The following is a 25636-nucleotide window of genomic DNA, read 5'->3' on the forward strand; positions in this document are numbered from 1 at the left end:
TGGAAGTGACGATAGCGCGCTGGGCCAGCGACTGGGACGATGTTTGTGTCGCGGTGTGGTGTCGAAGTAATGACGAGAAAGTGACGGCATAGTAAACATTGACAGAACACGTTTTGAGCGTTTGGACCTTGGTTTGTTAATTGTGTTAGGTTGGCGCTGTAGCGTTACGTACTTTATGAAACTTCAGAATAGGAAAAATAAGGCACTACTGATACAAGACATATACAGTTGTACTTCTAGTGGCTTGACGATCAAATTTTATTGAGGGCTTCATTATGCATTGCTCGTTTATGTGCTCATTGAAATGCGTGTTTTAGGACTTTGAGACACAAACTTACTTGTAGTAGGAAAGGTTGCTGCTTCCTGGCTGTAGTCTAGTATTGCAAAATGGGTAAGTTCAAAGCCACGCCGTAACGCTTCGGAAGTGGTACGTCAACATAAAATAAAATAACATAAATAAAATACCCGTAGGAGGCCTCGAGCATCCCTGCTAGCAGTGGAGCAGATGTTCGTAAAGGTACTTGAAGACGTTCACCAATCGTGATAGCGGACGCAGCCTTTTGAAAGAGCGAGAGACTTCGCAAGTGCCTGTCGTCTGCGAGAAAAGTATCGCGTTTGCAGCGAGCAGGCGTCGTAGCAGACGACACTTGTAGCATTCCGCTCAAGGGCGCAACGCTTTCTCACAATATACCATTTTTATTTCCATAAATACGTGATGAGCATTTTTATATAAGTACATGCACGGTTGTTATTACTGTTGCAAAAACAAATAAATAATTATTCTCTGTCGTTAAATCGGGAACAGAATCGTACAAGCATGCATACCCTGATGTGTCCTAGTGACAAACCATAGTAAACCATGCTTCCATCTCAATGTCACACAAAGTTTATGTAGCATGTTGTACATTATATAACATACTGCAGAAATAAAATTAGAATTTACGCGATAATATTTGAGTATAACTTTGTTTACTGCGCCGCAATCAAACGCCGCTAGTCTAAAGACCTAAGCTCATGAGAACCCCACCCCCCTATGCCCACCCCCGTAGACACTAGCGCCACATTTCCCTCTAGGGTATTTATTTAGAAACTCCATGTCCTTGGTGCTTGCCAAGACTGCACTGGACCCACTCACCATCTATTAGGCCACGGTAACTCTATTGCTCTAGGCGGCGTAACGGCTGGCGTTCTGTGGGCTGGCGTCATGGCTGGCTTGAACGAGGTTCTTACGCGCGTTTACAATTGTATTGTCACATCTTCCTTGCTGGCAAAGTTTGCTTTACTGTAGCCAAGGTTGATACGAGCCTGTAAATGCGCGAGACATAGGAAAGCGAATAAGAAATGTAAATCAAGATTAAATTAAGTGGACATATTCAATGCCGTTTAACGTACGGGTTGAAGGCCCGACGCGAACTTTAGCAATGATTGTGCAATTTGTGTCCGCCCAGGCAACTGCTGCATATTCTCGGCTGTTCTCACGGATTCACTAATCGTGCCGATTGACACGAATACACAGTCGCTACGAAGATGCATCATATTCTTCAAGGAATCGTTCAATCCGACTCTCCGGAAGAAGTCAAACGAAACTTGATCGAAAATAAGCTTATTCCAGCTGCTTCAAAACCGATGAACTTGAATGATTGCCAATCACTGCTTGAAGCGTCATGGGACCTCGCAACCAGTGGCGACACTAGCTTTCTTCAAAACGGTGGAATTCAGGTAAGTCGTTTTCGCTAGAATTCCTTCTACAGTGCGTGCCGAGAAACTGGACCTCTGTGTGTGTGTTCGCGCGTTACTTGCAATGACGCATCAACTAGTCTAGACACACGAAATGTGTGTCGTTTTCTGACTGCAAAATTGTGCTTTTAGGGTCGTTCTAATTAATATTTACTTGCTCACTGTCTGTGAATATGTTTGCATGCTGTGTAAAAACGTGTAAACTAAACTGCACGATCCCATATATTTCTGTTCCCTTTATTTCGAAGTGAATTTTATTCAATAAACAGTGCAATTATGCATGTAACTTTAACACGAGGAAATATGTTCCAAAATGAAATCACTGGAGTGGGTCCTCTCATATTTAGTACATTACGAAAAAAAAAAAAAGTATGGTGAGGCGTGAATATCATAGATTAGATGAAAACAAACAGAAACAGAAGCGATGCTAATACAAGAAGAAATGTCAATAAATAGCTGCACAAAAACATTTTTAATTAACCACAAGAAACTCGATCAGATTGAGTGCTGATTATAAAAAACGCGTAAACCAAGAAATCACTATGCTGATTATTCAGAATACAACATGGAGCTTAAGTACGAACGAAAGTCTTCAAATGATGCGGGATTGTGATACTAATTACAAATTATCAACTGCACAGGAACAAATGTGTGACCTCAGTGTTTGCTTAAATTAGGAAAGCGATGGTTTAGTCTTGATCTCGTAAGGTTAGTATTCCATAGCTTACTTAAAAAGCTAGTTGTTTGAGTGCCTTGATTAGTTTCAACTTTTGGTAACAGAAGATTGTTTAGTAATGAAAATCTTGTTACATTGTGATTAATAATCTTATTTCTATGAACTAACTGAAGAAGATTGTGGTTATTAATGAAGCAAATATTCCAAGATTTTAATTAACCAAATAATTAAGCTTAATTATGTTGAGATAATGAAAGAGCGGAGAGACGTGAAAATCGCAACAACTCCGTGTAATCGCATGGATGACTCAATTTTGAATTCGCTGAAGTGCAACTTAATGGGTTTTGCGTGTTAGTCCCCAAGAAGTAATGCAATAGTTTAAGTGAGCATGTTTAAATGCATAGTAAAGTGTGATTGAGGTATGTTGTTGGAAATAATGTCTGCAGTTGCTAGAATCCTTCGTGTAAAAGTGGTGGTTTAACCCCTGTAGTGCCTAAACACTACCACCAGAGCCTCCACTAACACTGAGAATAGGAACAGTACATTCCTCTAACTATATTTTCCAGTAGTAGTAGCTAATGCTGTTAATGAGTCTTAAGAGGAAGCTTTAGCTCGGGTGCTCCTATCTAAATACATGTAAAAGGAGAATAGATTTTTCTCGGCAACCACTGCACCGAATTTGACGAGGTTTGTTGCATTTAAAAGAAAAACTTAAAATCTAGTGACTGTTGGTTTCGAATTTTCGATTTAAGTCGTTAATTTTTTTATTAAATATTGACAAAAATCGAAAATTTTCAAAAACGAAACTATCAAGTTTCCAACTCTGTAATTCAACAACCAAGAAGGATAAAACAATTCTGTCAATTGAATCTAATAGTACATCTAAAGCGGACAAAATTGAAACATTACACATGAATATAAAAAAATTTAGTAATGTGAAAATGCAGCTTTTGCAGAACCCTTGTAACCAACGTAACAAATCCACGTAAGATGTAAAATGACATATCGAATTTGTCCGCTTTGAATGGTCTAATGGATGCCGTTTACAGAACTGGGATATCTATTATTGATGCATAGCTATGAATTTGTAAACTTCGTGCTTCTATTTTTTTCAGACGGTTGAATATTAGAAAATCTTTTTAACAAAATTGAGGCCCTATATCGAAATTCCGCTTCCAACAGTCACTAGAATTTAACTTTCTCTCTCAAATGCAACAAATTGCATTAAAATAGGTCCAGGGGTTGTCTCAGAAAAACGTTTTTGCGTTTTACATGTATTTGAATAGGCCGCGTCGGAGTTGGGCCCGAGCTAAAGCTTCCTCTTAAGTGAGTAAGGAAAGTGTTTGCAGCATCTTTGTTTGCCATTTTCATTAATGAGTGTGCCCTGTGTCATATAGAATGCAACATGTTAGCCATGTTCTTCACAGCTGCTAGTGACGTGTGTCAATGAAAAGATGTTCACATATGAGAAGAACCTGTTTCATCTATTTGTAGGTGTTCACAGCCTGGTGCAAGCATCACAGAAATGCTCTGGTGAGGTTTTTCACCCAGACTCACTTGACGACAGCACTGACATCGCCTGAGGTCATTCACAAAGACAAGTATGCAGTATAAGCCCACATGCCCCCATTCATTCATCACCATGTAGTGCACTGCATGGTTTGCTTAAAATGAGTCTGGAGGCTATTTTGTTACTCATCTGAGCTTTGTGTATCAAATGCTGGCTTCATTTGGTTACATTGCCATATGGGTCGAAGCGATCGGACATAGTCTTATCCTCTGCCTATTCTTTTACTTGTGAAAGCTGCACAAAAATTTACTGTTTCTTGCAACGCTGTCCCGTTACAGCCCCGTCACATTGGACGCTTTAATCCTCATCGAAGTAAACTCTCTTTAGTGGTAGGCTGGTCCCAGTTGATCGACCATATACCAGACGTCACTAGACACACCCAGAACAGAAAGCCCTAATTTACACAAATTCTGGCAGAGCCTCTCCCACGATGAACATCGATGTTAATGCGATTAGCATTGAAGCAATGTAGCGACATGCCCTATTGCCAAATTCTACACTTCTGTGAGGCTGCTGCTGCTGTTACCGACTTTATTATTAAAAAGACTAGCGCAAAATAGCAGGGACACAGACAGAGAAGACGACAGGACGAGCGCTAAACATCAACTGAGATTTTTACTGCGAGCGAAGGTACATATATACATTTCGTTGGTGCATGCGCACACAGGGTTAAAACAGTACAAGCACATTCTAATCAAAATGTGGCAGACTGTTCTGTAAGTACATTTTTTCTTTTTTGGACAAGGCAAGTGAAGCCGTGCTGACACAGTTATCACTTTCCCTGTCAATATGATATGCCTCACAAATCTCGTGCCCCCACCTTGTGCCTCCCCTACTAAACACACACAGGCATGCACTGTCATCGCTTGCAGTGCATGGCCAAATTCCCCCCCCCCCTCCTTCCCGCTAATGATGACACACCAACTAGCCCAGCTTTCTGCCTTGATCGCTGTTAACGACACATTTTTCATTTCTCTATAGCTCAACACTCCTTACTCAGTGAACACTCTGGTCTCACCTGGTCTGCTTCTCCACACACGACTGCTCTTGATGCCTTCTTTTTCACATCTCTGTAGCTAACTTGTTCTGCTTGTCTACCTGGGCACATATATATACACCCTGTGGCATATATATGCCCATTGGGAGGGATTGGTCAAGAATGTTCACGTACCTAGTGTCACATGCGCACTTGCACATTCTTGATGGCGCAAGTTGTCTATTCCTAGGCTGTATATTTAGGCACATACCCAGTGACTCAAGTTGGTGTAAAAGAGGTTAGACACCTACCGGAAAGTGTGTGAAGTTCCCAAAGAATGCTAATTGCATAAGTATGTGTCTGTGATACAATAACGACGACGTTTCAGGGAACTGTATTCAAGGAGAGCCTTCCTTACTTAGTTGTATGCAGTTTTATTATACTGATTTATACCAGTGTCAACAAGCATGCATTGGAAAATTTATGCATAATATTAATGAAAAATAGTATTTATGTATAGTATTATGACGTCATGTTTAAAAATTTTCTAGGTTAATTTGTGTTCTTGTTCTACATCAGCTAGCTTATGAGATCAAGAGAGCAACCTTTGGTAATGCTCAAGAACTTGGATTGGATCAGAGTCCAATCAGAGCGAAATAACTTGGAAGGGACACTAAAGGCAAATACTAAGTTTACGTGGACTTTTAAATATAATTCCAGAAACCTCGTAGCGCTTATTTCATGTCAAGAAAAGACTTAGCTTACAAGAAAATTGCATCTGAAGGATCCGCATACCTTTAGCGCAATTCAAATCACCCGTCCCCGAACGGGGAGTGGTGACATTGCATACGCCATCACTGCCCTTTGCATCCGTCAGTGAGTAAAATGGCGCCTGACAGATGGCAATACGGTTTCCTGTGGAAAATGCAAACACACAGCCAGGGAGAAACTGAGCCAAGACGATTGGGTTTGCCGCTGTAGCTCCTCTTGGTCGAATGATGTGGACCGCTTGGGAATTCCACGTCACATGGACGTGGCATCTCTCCAACTTGCAGTTTGTATGAGTTTTGCAAGCCAGCAATATCAGCGCAGTACTATGTGATAAAGAAACTACTGAAATACGAAAGAGCAGGCGGCACGGAGTGGAAAAAACGAAACTTTTCGACTTCCGCATCGTTGTCAAGGGTAACATAAATGAGTTCTTTTTTTCTAAAAAATCTAATAGGACTGGAGAAATAGCATTTTCTTTCATATTATAATGCAATACAATGATCTTTTTTTATTACAAGTGGTTGAGTACTGATGACAGAATTATAATCAGGAGTGCTTTCATCATAGGGCTAGTACTTGAATGTCCCGGGGTAGTCTGTAATCGTGACCTGCATTTACCTCAATTTCTTGGTTATCAAAGCTTTGATTGTAATAATTGTGGCACCTTAGACGTTCTAGAGCACTAAATCTATCACTTTAGCTTGACTTAATATTTGCCTTTAGTGTCCCTTTAACAAAGCTTGTTCAAAAATGACCATGTAGCAGCACTTAATCTGCATCAAGCTTGACAGTGATTGACTCAAGTGTACTTCGCCACAGTGGCGTTATGACATTGTGCTGCTGAACATGAGTCTGGTGCGGGTTCCCTGACGACTGCATACCAATGGCGATGAACCAAGCTTTGGGTGCACATTAAGGAATCCACATAACCCATTGTGCACTTTCTAGATGCTAAAGGGCCCTGAAACTCCTGTGACAGTTTTTTACATACTTTGAATTAATGTGTGCATTGCATACAGTATATTGTGACAATCATCTTTCACTAATATGGCAATGCTACATGCTGCAGGGGAGCCCCAAATTAAAAAAAAACTTCCTGTCCTTTCGTCGCACGTTGTGATGCCAGCAGGGTTCTGCTCATGACGTCACCAGGATGAAAGCTGTCAATTGGTCAGTGAACAGTAGTGCCAACGTGAGGAGAGCCTGTTCTGAGAATAGAGGAGCTCGTCCATTGTGCAACACTGAACCTATTATGAAGCTCAGTCAGCATCACGCAGAAGGCGAAAAGGGGTGGACAGGGGAGGAGTCTTTCTTCCGGTGTGTTGATGCGACCCAAAGGTTTCACTGCATTGCATGGAGGAGAGAGTGCCACTAAGGATGATAGCAAACGCGAGCGAGAAACTGTGGTGGCCATGTACTTATTCATCAAACGCTTGTAACTTGCTGTTACAGCACCATTTAAAAATATTACTGCAGCCGTAGGTTCATTCTAGATTTTCTGCACAACTGTCACGAACAATTGCCACCAACCCACCATGGTAGCTTAGTGGCTATGGTGTTGTGCTGCTAAGCTCAAGGTCACGAGTTTCGATCCTGACAGTGGCAGCCCCATTCTGACAGGGGCGAAATGCAAAAACGCCTGTGTACTTAGGTTTAGGTGCACATTAAAGAACTCATGGTAGTGCAAATTTATCCAGTCTGCCACTATGCCATGCCTCATAATCAGATCATGGTTTTGGCACGTAAGCCTCCGCAGGTAAGACCCCGGAATTTTAAACAGCTAACACTATGCAACAAATTTTTGAGCTCAGAATGGTTTAGAAGCCCTTTAAACCTAACAATTTCTTTTAGTTCTGCAGTGACTTCAAGTAGCAAAGTCAATTATTCCTGCTTTCTATTAAAGAGTTTGCTATGCAAACTTTATGAGAGATAGTTTCATGAGACCAATAACGAGTAGTCATTTCTTATTAAAAGCAAATTTTGTATATTCGAGCTACATTCTCCACTGTTGGATTATACTTATACATGACATCAGTCACATTTTCAACAGGTTTGCAAGCATATATAGTTGGATACAACTTAAGACTGCAGTGAAGCCCTGCCCACGCCCTCATAACTGCGAGCCACTGTTCATCCATGAGGCTGCAAATAGTTCGTACTTGAAACTTGCCCGGCTTTCTAAATAAGGTGGTAACCACAAAAATTATATTATAAGCGTGTAATTGTATACGTTTTCAATTGTCTATTATGGTGGAATGGTGAAAGCCTAACTTTTTATTGAACTGAAATAAAACGCTTGCTTCGCTGGAACTATTTACTGTCAAATTTCACTTCAGTTGGCATTCAAGTTTCATAAAAAAACGGACTCGGCAGTGAAATGAGCTGTACTGTGGACTTTTGAAGAGTTAAATGCTCAGACTCCATACACTTTGTCCATGTCTGTTGCACACTTCATTGCTTCCGCCAGTGAAAAGACTTCAAGAACAGCAGGTGCTCCTTATGACGCCATATTGAAAACGTTGCATGATGATGACTTCGTTTGCTTCTGTGATTCGCTAGTGGAGTAGCACAACCCCACGCGGTCTGTGTGCCTTGGTGGCCAACTGCTCTTTAAGTTGCATCCTACTACAGACTGACGTGCACAAGTGAAATATGGATTTTAAAAAATCTGAGATGTTAACAGATTGTTTGAAAATGTAAATAATAAGAGCCAGACATACAGTAGTTGTGAATTTCTTAATACCGTCGAATCTTGTTAAAACGGACCCTGATTATCCAACAAAAATGATCTGTTTTATCCAAAGTCCGTAATTTCCGAAACGCCTCACTTCTGAAACTTTGGTCGTGATGTGTAACAACGTTATTGCAAAGAGTGAGTGACGAACGTCCAAAGTAAAAAACAAACGAGCAAAAGTCGCAGTTTCGCCTGAAAGGCGAAGCATCAATTGCGATGGCAAAATAGTAGACAGCTATGGGAAGTAAGGATAGTAGTTTTATCGGCCATATAAAGTTGTAAACATTACCTTACTAACTAAATTAACAAGCTCTGTGTCACGCGTGCACAGGTAAACATGAACACATCTCGCTCAATGACCGCGGAAAGTCGTTGTCAAAACGTTGGAGTGAAGAAGTGCGGCAGCAACAGTGAGCGAATTGACCCTCGTGCTGTGTCTTGCTTCAATGTGAACTAAACGTTGAAAGCACAGCACATACGAAGCTACCGGCACTGGGTGCACTTTGTCCACATCGAAGATCGCCTTCAAGATAGGGTGCCCGCGCCGTTAACAGCAGCCACCTGAACAGAACTCCCTCCACCCCCCCATCCCTCGCATTCGAACGCCAGTACGCTTACGCCCTACTTTCCTCTCTCCCTCACACGCACAATATTTAGCCGCGATCGTCAGCTGGCCCTCGCAAGTCTGTTACCAGCCCGTGTCGACACAGCAAAAGTCTGTTTTATGCGCCCGATTTTGACAAGAATTGTCGTTCATTTCGTCCATTGTAGCCAAAAGTTCGTTGTAGCGTGGTCCGTTAAAAGCGAACTTCGTTGCATTAGTGAAATAGGTAGAGCAAACTTAGGTTGAAATATGGTCCGTTATATCCGAAAGCCTGTTGTACATACGTCCGTTGTAACGAGCGTAGACTGTATAAACTCATGATTACTGCAACAACTCCCAGCAACATTTTTCAAGAAAAGTTCAAGTATGATTTAGAAAGTGAGCAGAACTGGATGGGACATTTAAGATTTAGTTAGGTTGTTTAACTTGTAATTTAGTTGAAAGCCTTGGTCACATTAGTGAATGTTCTTCTGGTAAGGACCTGCTTAGCGCCAGCATTTTTCACATTCCTGGTGTTTCTAGTTGCTTTTATATTCATTTATGTCATTAAGTTTGGCATTCCACTGGGAATGTTGATTGAGCTGTGGTGGTATTTTACTACAAGAAATGGTTCATACCGAAATTCCATTATTTTCTAATGTTGCTTTCCAGGAAAATTATTGCTTTGTGCAACAAAAGTAAATTTAGAACCAGATACCATTGAATCAGACAAGTTTAATTACTCTTTAAGCAGTGCAGTTGTGACTTGTGATGTGTGCGAATCCACAATAATACAGATATGACTACTAGTAGCACTTTTGCTTAAGAAGGCACTGTTGACTTTTATCATGTTTCATATGACAGCAATTGTTCAATTAATTCAAAGTATCATGCACTTAGAAAGGTTGGGTGTAGGGTGAGCTGACACTCATTTATAGCTGCAGTTAATAATGGAACACTAATTTACAATTATGAAATGAAACAAATACATATAATATCACATAATACAAACATAACATTATGTGAAGATACAAATGTGAACATACAGTCATAAATACAAACTTTCTCAAGCAAACAATATGTGTGTACTTTATATTGCAAACATTTTCACCAGAGGTCACTTAATTATGTTGTAGAATATACGCACTTCTTGTGCCTCACTTCCTTGAGTATATTAATGTCATTGGATGACTCATTCATTGAAACACAGTCATAAGCCTGGAACACACAGTTATAAACTTTTTTACTTTTTTACTTGTTTAATTGCATTCACTGCTCAGTCAAGAGTTAATGTAGGCACAGTAAGGATCCCTTTATAATACATGTTTTGCTGAAAGTGCTGAAATTTCCTTGTGTCATAGTTTTTAATTGCTCTGATCATTTAGGTGCTGCAACTTCTGTATTTACTATTGCTTTTACTCTTTGTTAATTTTTTGCAGTCTTGTAGAACGTAGTCTTTTACCACTACTCCTACGGCAGTATATTGCATAATAACCTGCAGTGTTTATATTTACTGCACTAAGATAACTAAGGTGGTGGAATTAATGTCTTTTTCTTTTTTCACAATTACTCTACACGCTGGCTACCTTGACAGAAACATTGGTCACTGTCCTCTTTTTGGGTGACGTAGGATGTTGCAGCTGGTAGCAGCCGTGTTGTCAAACATGGAAGATGACCAAGCCTTCCCCAAGATGTGCTGTGTGGTGCAGGCGCACTGTGTGGCCTACCTGGATGGGTGCAGGGGGGCCCTGCCTGTCACCTGTGCCATGGTGTCCCTCCTGGAGCGCTTCCCTCAGTGTGTGCCCAAGGTTGGTTTTGGCTGCTACCAGCAATAAAGAACACTGGCAGAGGGACGTCCTCTCTGTAATAAGTAATAATAGGCTGGCCTCGTTGCTCGAGATAGTCAGGCAGACGAGGTCACTCACCAGTTGCGGCAGGTACTCCAGTTCGGCAGGTTAGGGGTCCGGCGTCAGCAAGCGCGGATCTCCCCTGGTGGCGCTGTTTTATACCTTTATACCTTTGCGAAGGGAATGTCCTCCTCGCCCGTCGGCTTTCTTCCCGCGAGTCGGGAAGGAAGGGTGCGCCCGTGTCGCGAGAGTGAGGGAGAAGCGGGAAAGGGCTTAGTGCGCCTCTGTCGTGTCTATGCCGGCTCTCGACATGACCGCGACGACGCTGGGGAAGATGGGTGCATGTGCTCCCCACAGCGTTTAAGAGAACGAAGAAAAAGCAATATATTCAAAAAGGTACATGGTTGAGATTACAAAACGGCTTCAACTATCAGAGCACACTATGGTAGCGTCTTAGCAGGTCCGAGTCACACTGCTTCCGAGCATCCTCCTCCTCAGCTGTCCGGATCCGCTTTTTATGCCTGAGTCATCATTGTTCATGGTTTCAACTAAGCCGGTGTCAGGAGACAGATGGCGTCAGGAGACCGATTCCGGCATCAGTGAGCTGGTTGCCCCTTTCGGTGTGCCCGGTTGGAAACGCACGCACATCACTGGGCACAAACAGGGAAAGTAGGGGGAACGCACACCGACTCCGATCCCTGGCGTGGTCCTGCCAGTTTGTGCGGCTGATAGGTGACAAGAAGCATAGGACCTTCGCTCCGACTTGGACAGGCTAATTTGGGCTGCTGACAGGTGTAAAGAATCATAGCGTGAAGTGTGACAACTGCATGTCGCAGAGGTGGCATCCCCTTCTCTGAACGGTCGCCAAGCACAACAGTGTACACAAGCGACAAGTGCATTGTCGTTTAGCCATCAAAGCTTTAAGTACTTGCGAGACAGTGGCTTGTTTTCGTAAAGCCTGGCTACTGCTTTCTTGTCAGTGAAGTCAACAGCATAGTTTGTGAAAAGCAGCTTCATGAATTCCTTACAAGTTCTATTAGTCTCGGCCTTTGGCTTTTGCCACAATGGTCACAAAACAGCACTGGCAAGGCAACAACAATTTCAACACTGTGCATTAAACACGTTTCCAAGGGCTTGTGCAGGGATGCGTGGTCTGAAAGCATCTTGTCCACAAACCTCTTCAGGGCATGCAGAACTCGCACTGGTTCTGTAGTGGGGCAGCACAGACCTCCTCTGTCCTGGTGCGCGATCAAACCATCCGTCGCAGTAGAACTGTTCCCTTGTGCTTTTGTGACCAGCGGCACGCAGCGCTCGCACTCAATATTCTCACTCACAACATGGAATATGTATCCCGCAACAATGGAAATTGCTGCAATGTCTGACATTGAAAGAAAAGGTTTTGATGAGAAGCACGGTTCACGCAGTGTCTGCTGCACTAGTTTCACTGCTGTGGGCGCATTTTTTGTTGACGTGTTGTCTGTCTCGCTGCTCTTAATAATGTTGCATGAGGAAAAGAATGAACTTCAAGTTTGTACGTTACTGGTGTGCGAAGCAGTGACTATTCTCGTCTTCAGCATCTTCTCAAGTCCAGAAACAGTGCTTCTGACGTCCAGCATGTCATTGCACCCAGCACTGCACCAAAGGGTCCCAAAGAGCGATTCTGTGGGGTCGCTCAAAAATTTACGTGTCTGTACAAACTTGAATCCTCTTTCCAATAAAAACCCAATGCACTGAACGTTAGACGCAGTTGTGAATACCAGGCCATAGTATGTTTCTTTCGTCAGGAAGTTCTGCGGTTCGCTTGCCAATTTCAAGTCTTCAGCATATTATAAGAAAACAAGCTCCAGCCAATGAAGTCTCGAGTCCTCTGGTTCAGAAAACTGCTTGGAGTCTGGGTGGTTTTGGTGAATATGATGTTAGCAATTGCTGATATACATAAGGACAAACCATTTACATATGTTATTTAATGAACTCCACAGTTGGTCTGACGCTGGCAAACTTTGCATTGCGAGTGTGCCCTGCATGATCCTTCATGAAGGACCAAGCCGCTGTCATGGCAGGTGAAAACAACTGGACGGCAGGCTTCCCCCCCAATTTTTCTATATTTGATGGAAAGGGGTGTTTTCTCATGAGAAAACGGTCTGGCTTTAGAATAGAGCCCTGTTGCATCTTGTAGAGGTCTTTTATATATGTTGAAGAAATTTCGCCATTTTTTCCTAATTATTTGCCAAAAACTGTAATCGGATGTTTTTATTATGTGGCTCTGATAAAATGCCAGGAACAAACTTCGGCTTGGATTGGCGGGATGAGATACTCGGGTTTGCAGTTGCCCCATGTGATGGTACTTCCATTGCAGCGACGTTTATTTTATGGTTATCAATCACAACCCGAACGATTTAAAATCCCAGTTCTTCGGTCTTTCTGATGACGTGCTTTGTGGTTTCCGCAAGTAGCTCACCAGTGCAGGCCCTCGTGAAGAAGTATCCTGCTGGGATCCTGAACCTCGCATGCAAGCCACAAAGCAAAAAGCACAAGAGCGAGTTCGCCAGTTCATTCCTTTCAGATGTCCACAAAACGCTGTTCAGAGGTCCCATGTCAACATCTCCCAGGAAAACATCTCTTTGCTTGTTGTACTCAAACCTCTGCTTGATCCACATTTCATCCATGACAAGCCTGCAAATTCTGGCTTTTTCCGTCCCGAGGCATTTCATCTCGGTGGTCAGCCTTTCTTTCACGAGATCACTGAAACCTACTTCGCCTGCAGTACTTCCTAGGTACTTCTGAAGTGTCGTTATGCATCGGAGTGCGAGGAGCTCTGTCCTCAGGTATTCATATGACTTCGTGGAAAGGTTGCGCGATATTATGCACTGCCGTATAGTGGTTTCGGACCACATTGGTCTTTTTGCCTTGTAGTTCAGCACCTGATCCATAATTAATCTGGCTTTCGTACTGCCCTGATTTGAGTCTATGGCGACTTGAAGAAAGTGGTTGACATTGCACTCTTCCTTGAGGCATTGTAGCTCCTTTTTGTAAGTGTCGACGGTTGCCTGCAGCCTCTGATTTCGTGCCTTCCAGGTCCTTTCTATTTCGCACCACTTCTTTCGTTCTAGGAAGGCTGATGCGGAGCTTCTCCATCCAGCTTGAGTGCCAACTGATCTCAAGGCACGGGCGCCTGCCCCATCTACTAACTGCGCATCGGTTTGAAAAATGAAGTTCATGCATTTCCCGCTTGTTAATGCCAGAGGAGCGGTATCAGGCACGCCATCACTGCAGACTGTAGATACACTTTCTGATGTGACCTGATCACTGGGCCATCTGGGCTTGGACGCTTGAGAGGGCATGTTCAAACAAACTTCGAGCGTGTCTGGCGACGATGAAGCGCACGAATACACTTCCTCAGCAGATGCAGGCAGGCTAGCCGGTGTGGCCATAGGGGAATCACGCTTTCTTTTCTGTGTAACACTAGAACTTCTCACTTTAGGCTGCTCCGTATTCATGCAGGATGGATAGTGAGGAAAAACACTATGCACTGCACCTTGCTTGAGCATACGCCTCTTCGTGTCCGGTGAAAGTCACTTTCCAAAGAATGAAGGCTGCATACGGATGAATAATTTGAATTCGAACTCGGCTCTCAGTTTTTTCTTGCGATAACTTGCAGCCACCATTCCCGTAGCTCTTTGTCCACTTTTATGTCGTGAAAGGACACTCCAGGGTCTTTCTTTCGCTGGCTCGACGTACAAAACGGTACACAACAGCAGCGTAAATGATGTGTAACAGCAGTGATGTGTAAAACATCACGGGAACAACACCGTTGCAGCAAACAGACGGACCTTCGTCTACCGCTGCCAGAAACCTACGCGTTAAAAGTGTCGGCTGCAAGTTGGCGGAGGTGGGTATTGTGGCCCCAGCAAGACTCATAATAACAATTTATTTCGACGTTACCTGTTATTGCGTGCAGAGATCACTTCTTTTATTGTCATTGCGAAAACACTCAATAAAGTTTGTAGTTCTTTCTTGCAGACGACACAAGCGCGGCGCGAAATGTCCACAAACCACCGGCTCGCGGGTGGGTGAAAACGTCATCTGCAAGCGGGTAATACAGTGGAGCCACCAAGCGGCATCTCGGGACAAAATTGAGTAACAGGAGAGGGCATAGAGGATGCCGGGGCGCTCATACGGCAGACACAGAAAAAAATAAAGGAGGCACTGCCTATACACAAGGGTGCACCTCACAGATCCATTCTTGGACCTGTTTCATTTTTAATTCATGTCAAATCTTCCTAATTGTCTTTATTACACAGAGCCATATTTATATGCAGATGATGCCACAGTACTAGCTAATGATCGTTCACTGTCTGTTCTAACAGGCAAACTTAACTCTGACCTCAACAATGTATTAAACTGGTGTCGCCATAATTGCCTTCCAATTAATCCTTCTAAATCAACATTCATGATATTCCACTCCAGTCACAAGATTTTTAAATTTAATCCAGTAATTACCCTCAGCAATTACTTTACTCACACTGTTGATGGGTGCTCATTTCTTGGAGTAATACTGGATTCTAACCTCACATACAGAAACCACATTGCGTACATTCAACGAAAGTTGATGTATGGCAAAAGAGTATTGATGAAAGCACGTCATTTTATCACGTCCACCTTGCTTAAATTATAATTTGCCTTCATTTATAGCCATCTTAATTACTGCGTCTCATCATGGGAAACATCTATCCAACTCACCTGATGCCACTACCATGCATACAGAACCAAGCTATTAGAATACAGTACTAACATTCAGTGCATACCGTTCTAATGTTTTGCATCTCCTTCAAAGTTTTACGATACTCTCTGTACAAGAACTAGTCCAGTTTAATCTCATAATTGTCTTGTTCAATTGCATTAAACAGCTAGTTTCATCCAATATTTTATTGGTTAATCATCTTGTTAATACTAACCTTAACCAGATTTGCCTCTGATGGGAATTTGTTTTGCCTTCAACACACTCCAACTATGGAAGGCATACTAGTACTTATTTTACAGCCTTATTATTGTGGAATCGCCTCCCATCACACATTAAGCATTCTTCCTCATCAGTGATATTCAGAAAGCACTTGCTGCCCTTTCTCATCATTAACTAGTGCCTTGAATTTTTATCGTGATTGTTGCTTTATATTGTGAAGGACTGATGTTTGAACTGTGTGTTTCTTCCAATGTTTTGACTGTCTGCGTTTTTTAACATACTGCTGTTGTACTCCACATTTATTCCTTATATACCTTCCTGACAGGAGGTTCCCATGCAGCTTTGTGCACCGAGACCTCCATCTGTAAAGTTATTAATGCAAAAGCATTATATGCCCTATTACGCAAAAATCCGGAGTTGTTGACAACGTGGCCAAAAGATGGTATCAAAAATGACGGATGGCGCCGGGAGTAAGAACACGACAGAAAATGCTCAGATTGACATAAAATGTGTCAAGCAGGTTTTATAAACAAAGTCAATAAATGCCTTCGAACAGAAAATTTGGTAAATTTTGGTCTGGGTTGGAATCGAACCCTGGCCTCTGGGGTGCGAGACGAGCACGCTTCCCCAACACCACGGTGGCTCTATGGCTATGGTTGACTAAAATTGTGCCTAGTGCGTGCGTCACTGCCTTCCATGTGTCACTTGCTCTTTTGATTTCATTGGTACTGTGTCTACTGTGATGTACTCTCGATGCCAAATCACGAGTGTATAAAATGAGGTGTGTCTAGTGTGTGCGTCATTGCACACGTCATGTTGCTGTCTCCAGTGCATCACTTGCTCTCCGGATTTCATTCGTGCTGTGTCTACTGTGATGCACTCCGAAGCGTCTACCTCAGCTGCAGCTGTGAAAGTTGGTTACCCACGAAAGCATGCCTCAGAAGACGAAGCAAAGGAACAGACAGCTACATCCAAAGTAGCTGTCTAAAACTAGAGAAGGTCCAGCGCCTTACTTCTAGGTTTATATTTAATAAATACCGTGTGGGGTTCTCCTTCGTGCTCTTGGGACAAAGGAACGAGAACACAGTAGTGCAAACAATCACAAGGGCATTTATTGCACCTTTCATAGATCAATGCCTGCTAGCCGAGTTGCTATCCACAAAACATGCCGATGGGCGTGCGACAAATCTAGAAGTCCGACTCACCGCGACCGGATAGCGAGCGAATATGTTCGCCCCATGCTGAATCCCAACGCCTGGTCGTTCGCGCGTATGGTCACGCGAACGGTGGCGCATTCGAAGGCAGGCCACGCGAGACGGTCTCGCAGAAGCATGGGTCGGCGCACGCGCGGCACGGCACGTCCGCACTCCTTGCTGTCGCGAACCCAAGAGAGAGCGCCTTGTCTTGCGGTGCGAGAGTCGCGCATCACCGCAACCGCCGTTTTCGCTCTTCGACTGAATTATGTAAACTTGCAAAGCTTCCACCTCTTCAAAAACGCATGGAGTACAAAAGGCTTAAATTCCTGTTCTTAGTAATTCATAACCATGTCAAAATAAGATACGACAAGTACATCCAAATCAAGACACAGGAAACATCATGGCACAGACACAGTATGTATGTACCTCCTTCCACAGTGCACAATGACTGCTTCAGGTATAGTTTTTTTCCCAGGGCAATTCAGCAGTGGAACTCTTTGCCTGACTCAATTGTCCAAATAAAATCAGTTAATGCATTCTTGGAAGCAATACATTGCCTTATGTACCCTGATGCACCCTGATGTTCTGTAGTAGTATTGTGATATAATAAGTCAAAATGTGCTCTGTAATTATATTGTTATTGTGTTTCTAATCAGCAGTGCTACTCCATTTTCTTTTTTCTTCTTTTTAGTGCATTGTTCAATCGCACTAATGCACTTCTCTGTTTATGTATGTTACATCCACTCCTGTAATAGCCCGTCATGGGCTGGCAGTATCAATAAATAATAAAATAAAGAGAAGATGCCATAGTCACGACAGACCTACCATTAGGCATAAAATAAAATTCATCGTTCTGCAGCAAAATGGCCCAAATGTTTTCAGCCTGTGGCCAATGTACATGCAAACACACACACCTATTCAGCAGAAAGAACCTTAGTGCATGTCGAAAACATCAATCGAAAACATTTCACCTAAGTGATCATAATGCTTTCGTATTTCCACAAGTAATCAGTCTTAAGTGTGTCTGCTGAATTTTTAATGTATTTGTTTCTGTTCTTGAAATAAACACTGATCGATTTAAAACATTAAAACACTGAAAACGAGCACATTTCAGGCATGAAGGAAAGAGTTATCGGTCCCCTTAACAGACCTAAAAAAATTTTTTAGACATTGAAAGACGTAAAGTGTCATCCCAAGAGTGTTATCGTGCAACAATTTTTAAATAATTGTAGCTATGGTAATAACAGAAATAGAAGCAAATTAAATGTTGCAATAGTACAAGAAAGTGTTCTGTCATATCCACAGCAGATGATTTCTTCCACTGCCTTGAACAGCATCCACAAGTTAAATTACTCCACTTATCACAGTGGATAGCCCACATCTCAATTTTGTCGTGATCCCCATTTTCCTCTTTCCATTCTTCCTGTATGCCCTTTGCCGGTGTCAGGACATGTGACTCAATAGGCGAGAGCTGTGACATTGTCTTTGGTGGCAGCGAGACTGGTTGTCCTGAGAATAAGGGCACGTGGGAGTTTGCTTTAAATTTCCAACTTTTTTGGTGCACACAGGTGCAGCAGCTTGCATTGCATGAACTGGGCACTGCTTGTGTTTCATTGCAATGCTCAAACATCCTCTTCCTTGCAGAAGGATCAGCTGGGAAAACTGTGCTCGGTTCTCACATACTGTGTGGTGGCTGCACCGTGTCCAACTCAAGCACAGGACCTCAAGCCCTACATCAAAGACATCAACAGTGTGGCACTCTTCATCAAGGTAACAATTTTCACTGAATCAGGAGACCTTGTGTAAAGGGTCTTGAACTGGTGGTGGTACACTGTAGTTACCGACAGCTTTAGAACTTGACACCCCTTACAGCAAATATGTAGCTTGTCTGATTACATCCCTGCCTTGTTCAGGTGTTGTCATGCCATTAATTTCATCCCTCTAGGAACAATGGCTTTTGCTTGTTCATGAGATAAAGCATTGTACTACAGCAGGGATGAAAGTGCTGCGCGAATTGTGCTGTCTGGCGCCAAACCACTTATTTAGAATGAAGTTCCGAAATTTAGCAGGATGTGCGTGTTTAGTGGCGACCACACAGCCATAGACATGTTGGCTAGTGCTTAGTTCTGCAATCCAAACCTAAGCAGTCCGTTTCAGCGAATATGGGTGTGTTTGGTGGCATAATTGTAACTAGGCCACAAGAAAATAAAAACTGTTTTTGTGCCATACAATGCATTACGAATGTTTTATATGTCTTATGTTTGTGCACACACGCACCAGCGAAAGATGATTTGAACAGGCGCTCATTCCATGGGGCAGTCAGGAAGGAAAGCCATGCTGAATGAATACGGTCGTACAGTTTTCTCAGCATGTCACTTATCAGTTTCGATATACAGTAAAAGCTTGTTAATTCAAATCATATGGGGACACTTAACGAGTTCAAATTAGCTGAAATTCGAACTAACAAAAGTTATTAAGAAAAGGCCGAATTTGATGACAAAAGAAGAAGTGGGAGCACCTCTGGGTACTACTTTTATTTGCCAAAATATCAGTGATCGCTTTCTACTTTTTCTCTCATAAAGCGATTGCTGTCGCTTCATCTTCCATAGCTCAAATGAGCCGGAAAGCATGTTCTTCCCCTTCTTTGAGACTGAAGAAAAGCTGGGCATGATTCAGTTCCTCCATAACCTGCGATAACGAAGGTCGTACCGATGTTTCACGAACATTTTCCTCATTTGCGTCATCATCCCCCACAGCAGGTTCTTCGTCTTCGCTGACGACTTAGGCGATGATTTCATGATCTGTCAAAGCACCACAGACTGCGGCGCATCTGTCGACATTCACGTAGTCGCTGAAGTCAGCATCTCCGGGCAGTTCACGTACGTGAACAGGAATGCGAACGTCCTGTTCAACTTTGCTAGTGTCCGCATTATGGGCCCCAAAACTGCAGTGACGGGGCCCCTAATGTCAATCACCAGAGCGCTTCCAACAAGCTGTGCCACAGATGTCGATTTTCTTTTACGCAACATAACTTTGCCACATGGCCAGAGCTCCATGCCAACTGCTCACTGACCATGGCCGGACATTCGTTTTGAAAGTCATCGCCAACCTCCTGCAGTCCTGCTCAACCAAGCACAAGCTGACTACGTCTTACCATCTGCAAACTAATGTCTCACAGAGCGTCTGAATTGAACCCTGACAGGTATGCTTGCAAAGTATGTCTCGTCCGACCATACTGACTGTGGCCTTGCTGCACTCTATGTACCATTTGCATAGAATTCTTTATGCCATAACACTGCCGGTTATTCCCCATTTATTCTGCTGTTTGGCTGAGAACTAACATTGCCACTGGATACATTCCTTCCATCCGCCGCAAAAGAGGCCAGCGAATATGCACTTGATGCCATCACCCGGGCAGGGCAAGCATGCGAAATTGCCCACGCTCGCCTCATGACCTCACAAGAAAACCAATGGCGTTTGTACGATCGACAACACAGAGATGTCCACTTTTCGCCTGGATCTCTGGTACTGCTGTGGTCCCCGACCAGTCACATTAGGCTGTCAGAAAAACTCCTGTCGCGGTACACAGGCCCATACCGAGTGTTGCATGCTGTGACTTCAGTTACATATGAAATTGCCCCAGTCAATGCCAGCGCTTCATCTGCCCCGCATTCCACTGGCGTGCATGTTGCATGCCTCAAGCCTTATTACTCCCCTGTTGACACCGATATTTAGACGCACTGGGACGGTGTTTCTACTGCTGGGGATAATGCTACATGCATCTTGCATTGTTGCTTTTGGACGATGAGCGCGGCACCCCGATGAAGAAGATGAACTGCGCCTGGATCTGAAGCTTTCGGCTGAACTGGCAAGGACTGCAGTTTTTATAAATGTGCAGTGTAAATTGCCTTCAGTGTTTAACTCCTCCTTTGCTTAATGATATGACAGTCACTATTTGTAAGATTCCACGACAAGTGTGCACAGAACCAAAGCACGATCTCCTTCTTCTTCTTCTTCTTCTTCTACGCCCTCGTTCCCACCAGATCTGTCCTTTGTCATCTCGGCCCACTACACTCTGCCGGGCTTTGTTCATCCTTCCGCTGTAAATAAGGAATGACATTGGCAATGGCTGCTATTTCTATCACACCATTTTCTGTCGTGTAGCCGATGGTCTTGAGTACTCCTTCTTTTGTGCCCAATTTTACCACTTTAAACGGACCCACAAGTTTTGCGCTGGGCCGCCATATCCTTTCCGCATCAGTACCATATCGCTGAATGCAATTGCATGAATATTTGTGTTATGATGTTTGTCAAATGCTCTCTTCATCGCTTCCCTGTGCTTCCTTTGCTGTTCTGAACTTTTCTTTGTTTACTTCGAGTTAAGCTTCTCTGTTATGCCAAGTATATTGTTCACAGGCAAATAGGCAGGCTCCGGCGTATTGAGGACTGCATCCCAGAGTGCTCGTATGAGATCTATTGTGGTGCGACACAGCTGCTTGTAGACAATACTTCCACCCTCCTGGGAATCCTGGGTACATATTTATATATTGTTTTATATCTCTGATAACTCGCTCTGCTAGTCCATTGGCTAATGGATGGTATGGTGCTGTGAACTTCAGGGTAATGTTTCTGTCTTTTGTCCACCTTGCAAATGCCTGACTCTTGAATGCAGGGCCATTGTCGGATACTACACATTTCAATCCTTTAAACACGTCTCTATTTAAGAGAGATATGACAGCAGCAGCATTTTCTTTTCCTCGCTTGGCAGCTAGCATACTTGGGCATTCATGAATGCACACTAAAAAGGACTGCATTTTCTTCACTCCTTTGCTTTTTTTTCTTCAGTTCAGTGAAATCAACATGTATGGTTTCAAATGGCACATTTGAATGAGGTGGAAAAATCATGATGTCTGTCTTCTGCTTATATTTTTCTTTGTTCCGTTGACATTGTTGACTAGAGCTAATGTAATTGCTAATATATTTCTCCATACAGGGCCATGTAAATCTTCTCATTTTGTAGTATGTTCACCAGAAGCCGTCATGCCCTCCTCACTCTGGACTGTCATGATAGAGGTCGAGAACTTTTGTTTTCAGCGTATCCGGTACGTGAAACTTTCTGTCGAAATACATCAGCTGTTCTGTGCCTTCCCACATTTTAAGTGAGTTCACGCTTTCCTCGCTCCCACAGTTGCTAACAATGGGAAGTCGAGAAAGTGCATCAGCATCTGACAAATCTTGTCCGCCCCTGTGGGCCACCTCAAAATCAAACTGTTGAATTTCACTGATCCAGCGAGCAATCCGTCCTTTAGGTTGACTACCATTCAGTAAATGAGTAAGCGCCTGATGGTCAGTGAACAGTTTGAATTTCGTGACTTCTAGGTACGATCAAAAGTACCTAATCGCTAGCACAACAGCCAATGCCTCCTTTTCAGTTGTGTTGTAGTTTTGTGCCGATTTTGTGAAAGTATAAGAGTAATATTCAACCACTTGTCTTCCTCTTTCGCTGCCACTTGTGCTTCTTCGTTAGTACAGTACACCACCTGCTCCGTAATTCGATGCATCCGTTGTAAGTTCAGACGGAACAGTGAAGTCCGGTATTGTGAAGACCAGGTCTGATGATATGGCTACAGTCGAAACCCGCAATAACGAAGTCGCCGGGGAAAGCAAAACATTTCGCTTTTGCGGGAATTTCGTTAGCGCGAGAATGAGGCAGGAAAAACAGGGAAGGAAATTGGCTTGCAAAAAAAAAAAATTTTTATTGCCAAAAGTCAGTCAGCCTACTTTGCCGAGCCTTGCCTTGCAGCAATTTTACTGCTCTTGACTCGCACTGCAAGAAGTGGTCCATTGCCACGTCGTTATCATGCTCACCGAAAAATGATCGAATTACATCGAAGGCATTCAACACATCCCGCGGGTTCGCAGTCCTCTCTTGATTTGGTGTCTGGTGTTCGTCGGCGTCGTCGGCACCTTGGCAAACGCTACTTATGATGACCTCATCAGTCATCTCTTCATGGACGACAACACCTTCATCCACACGAACGAACTCATCGATACTGAGGCCATCCGGAACACCATCTGTCACGGCAGAAAGTTCATCCCATGCGTGGGCCAGCAATGGCGGCACCGCGCCGTCAGCACTGTCAACTAGTGCACCTTCAGGCGAATCTTCTTGCGATGCCACTGGATCAGCGCATGATGCTTGCCGAGTGGCAATGAAGCCGATATGATTAAAGCAATTAGCTATCACGACTGGCGACGTCGCAACCCATGTGGCGGCCATCATCTCAAGCGTCATGAACATGTCCACTACGGTGGGACGCTTCAACTGGAGGTTCAGCAGCAGACGCTGAATCAGCCTCTCCTTGTAGGCGCACTTGACACTACGAATGATGCCTTGATCAAGCGGCTGCAGCACGAAAGTGCAGTTCGGTGGAAAAAAAACCAAGCGCACGTTTCCCAGTTCCACATCATTGACATGACGGGCACTGCAATTGTCCAAAAAAAGGCAGACCGATCTGCCTGCCTTCCGCATGTCCGTATAGAAGGCCTCGAGCCAGCTGCCAAATATGGCCCGGGTCATCCATGCCTTCAGGTTCGCGGTGTACTGTACGGGCAGCCGACGATTTCCCTTGAAGCAGCGGGGCTTCTTACTTCTGCCGATTACAAGCAGTGGCCGTTTATCTGTGCCCTCCATGTTGGTGCACAACAAAATTGTTACACACCGCTTGCTGTGTTTCCCCCCGCGGCATTTCTGGCCTTTTAAGTCCAGGGTCTTCCATGGCAGCATCTCGTAGAATAAGGCCATCTCATCTGCGTTGTAAATGTCCGAGGGCTTGTACTGGTCCAATACTTCTTTGTTGGTCAGCAGCCACGACGACGTTGTCAAAGGGTCGACGGCTGCTGCCTCCCCGGAAATGACTTTGGCCACTATGTCGTGGCGGGCTTTGAAACGGCTCAACCAGCCAGGGCTAGCCTTAAAATCAGCGTGCCCGAGAATGCATGTGAAGTCCAGCGCTTTCTGCTGAAGAACTCTGCCAGAGAGCGGCACTTTGTTGGCACGCTGTTCACAAAACCATGCAAACACTGCCTTGTCAACGTCTGGAAAAGCCGCAGCGCTCACCGTTTTGTTTTTCGCACTCACACCATTTCCGAGCGCGCCGAGAATGGAGGCCTTGTTTTTCAGAATCGTCGATATCGAACTGCACGCAATTCCAAATTCTTCGGTGATATCCATTTTCTTCCTGCCCTTTCCAGCTTGGGCAATAATTGCACCCTTATCGTGCAGTGTCATAAATTTCCTCTTTTTGGCTGGAGGCGGCATCTTAGCAGGCTGTCAAAGCAAATGGTGCGATTGGCACAGAGACACACAATTGACGCACTCTAGCACCAACGACACTGAGCACACGACCATGTGCGGCGGTACGCAAAGCCCACGGATACTAAAGCATCATCCGGGTTATCGGAGCCTTCACGTGTAGTAGATGTCGATTTGGCTGCCACACACGCAGGCGTTTCGCTCCGCATTTAGCACAAGCTGTAATGGCACACAGGATTAAATAAAATGTGCTCACTGCGAGATCGCCTACGGTTCTTGTCTTTCTTTATTTGTATCATTTAAATGCTAATTGCATTTTTGGCCCGGACACTGTGCAGTCACCCGATGTGACGGGCGAACGACCACTGTCATCATCATCGCTGTCGTCTGTCACGAGAGGTAGTGCGAGGCTTTTTTTTATTGTAAACAATGATGGCGGCGGCCACGCAAGTGTGCTGTGGCAGTAGTTAATGCAATTTAAGCGCACAACGAATGCATTTGAGCAGTTTCTGGACACAACTAGTGTTACATGAGTAGATTATTTGCGGACTGTTACCCGCCGTGGTTGCTCAGTGGCTATGGTGTTGGGCTGCTGAGCATGAGGTCGCGGGATCGAATCCCGGCCACAGCGGCCGCATTTCGATGGGGACGAAATTCGAAAACACCCGTGTGCTTAGATTTAGGTGCACGTTAAAGAACCCCAGGTGGTCAAAATTTCCGGAGTCCTCCACTATGGTGTGCCTCATAATCAGAAAGTGGTTTTGGCACGTAAAACCCCAAATATTACTATTATTATTATTGCGGACTGTCGTTTCAGAAAATTTCGTTGATGAGGGATTGCTATAGAAAAAAGTTTCGTTGTCGCGAGATAGGAAATGCATCGACTCCTATGGCTGTTCGCCGGGGATCCGAAAATATTTCGTTTCGGCGAGAATTTCGTTCCCTTGGGATTTCGTTACCGTGGATTTCGACTGTAATACCAAATCTCTGTACGCCTTCTCACAATCTTCAGTCCAAATGAAATCTGCGTTTTTACGGGGTACATTGTTCAACAGTTTAGCTCGTGCTGCAAAATTCTTTATGTAATTTCTAAAATGTCCTGCAAGGCCAGGAAAAACTCTGACTGCGTCTGGCTTCTTCATCTGTCGTACATGTTCCATGGACTCCTCTTTCTTGCTCTCTGTGAATCCGTCCAAAATGTGACCGAGAAATGTAATTTTGTGTTTAAAAAATTCACTTTTCTTAAAATTCACTTTTAAGTTTGGTGTCAC

At 43.8% G+C, this 25636-nt stretch overlaps 1 protein-coding gene across 3 annotated transcripts in view; it reads left to right on the forward strand.

Moving 5' to 3' along the window:
* The first annotated feature begins 1170 nt into the window (after positions 1-1170).
* Positions 1171-25636, forward strand: part of DUBAI (Deubiquitinating apoptotic inhibitor) — a 113182-nt gene continuing 88716 nt past the window's right edge. For 2 of the 3 annotated variants that reach the window (XM_075688057.1, XM_075688058.1), the window contains exons 1-4: positions 1171-1719; positions 3908-4014; positions 10678-10855; positions 18695-18820. In XM_075688057.1, the coding sequence (XP_075544172.1) occupies positions 1528-1719; positions 3908-4014; positions 10678-10855; positions 18695-18820 (603 nt within the window). In that variant the 5' untranslated portion in view covers positions 1171-1527. Of the gene's footprint in view, positions 1720-2318; positions 2446-3907; positions 4015-10677; positions 10856-18694; positions 18821-25636 lie in introns of those variants that run through there. The other variant, XM_075688059.1, reaches the window with a different exon arrangement.

Source organism: Dermacentor variabilis, chromosome 4 (genome assembly GCF_050947875.1).
Source record: "Dermacentor variabilis isolate Ectoservices chromosome 4, ASM5094787v1, whole genome shotgun sequence".
NCBI lineage: Eukaryota > Metazoa > Arthropoda > Arachnida > Ixodida > Ixodidae > Dermacentor > Dermacentor variabilis.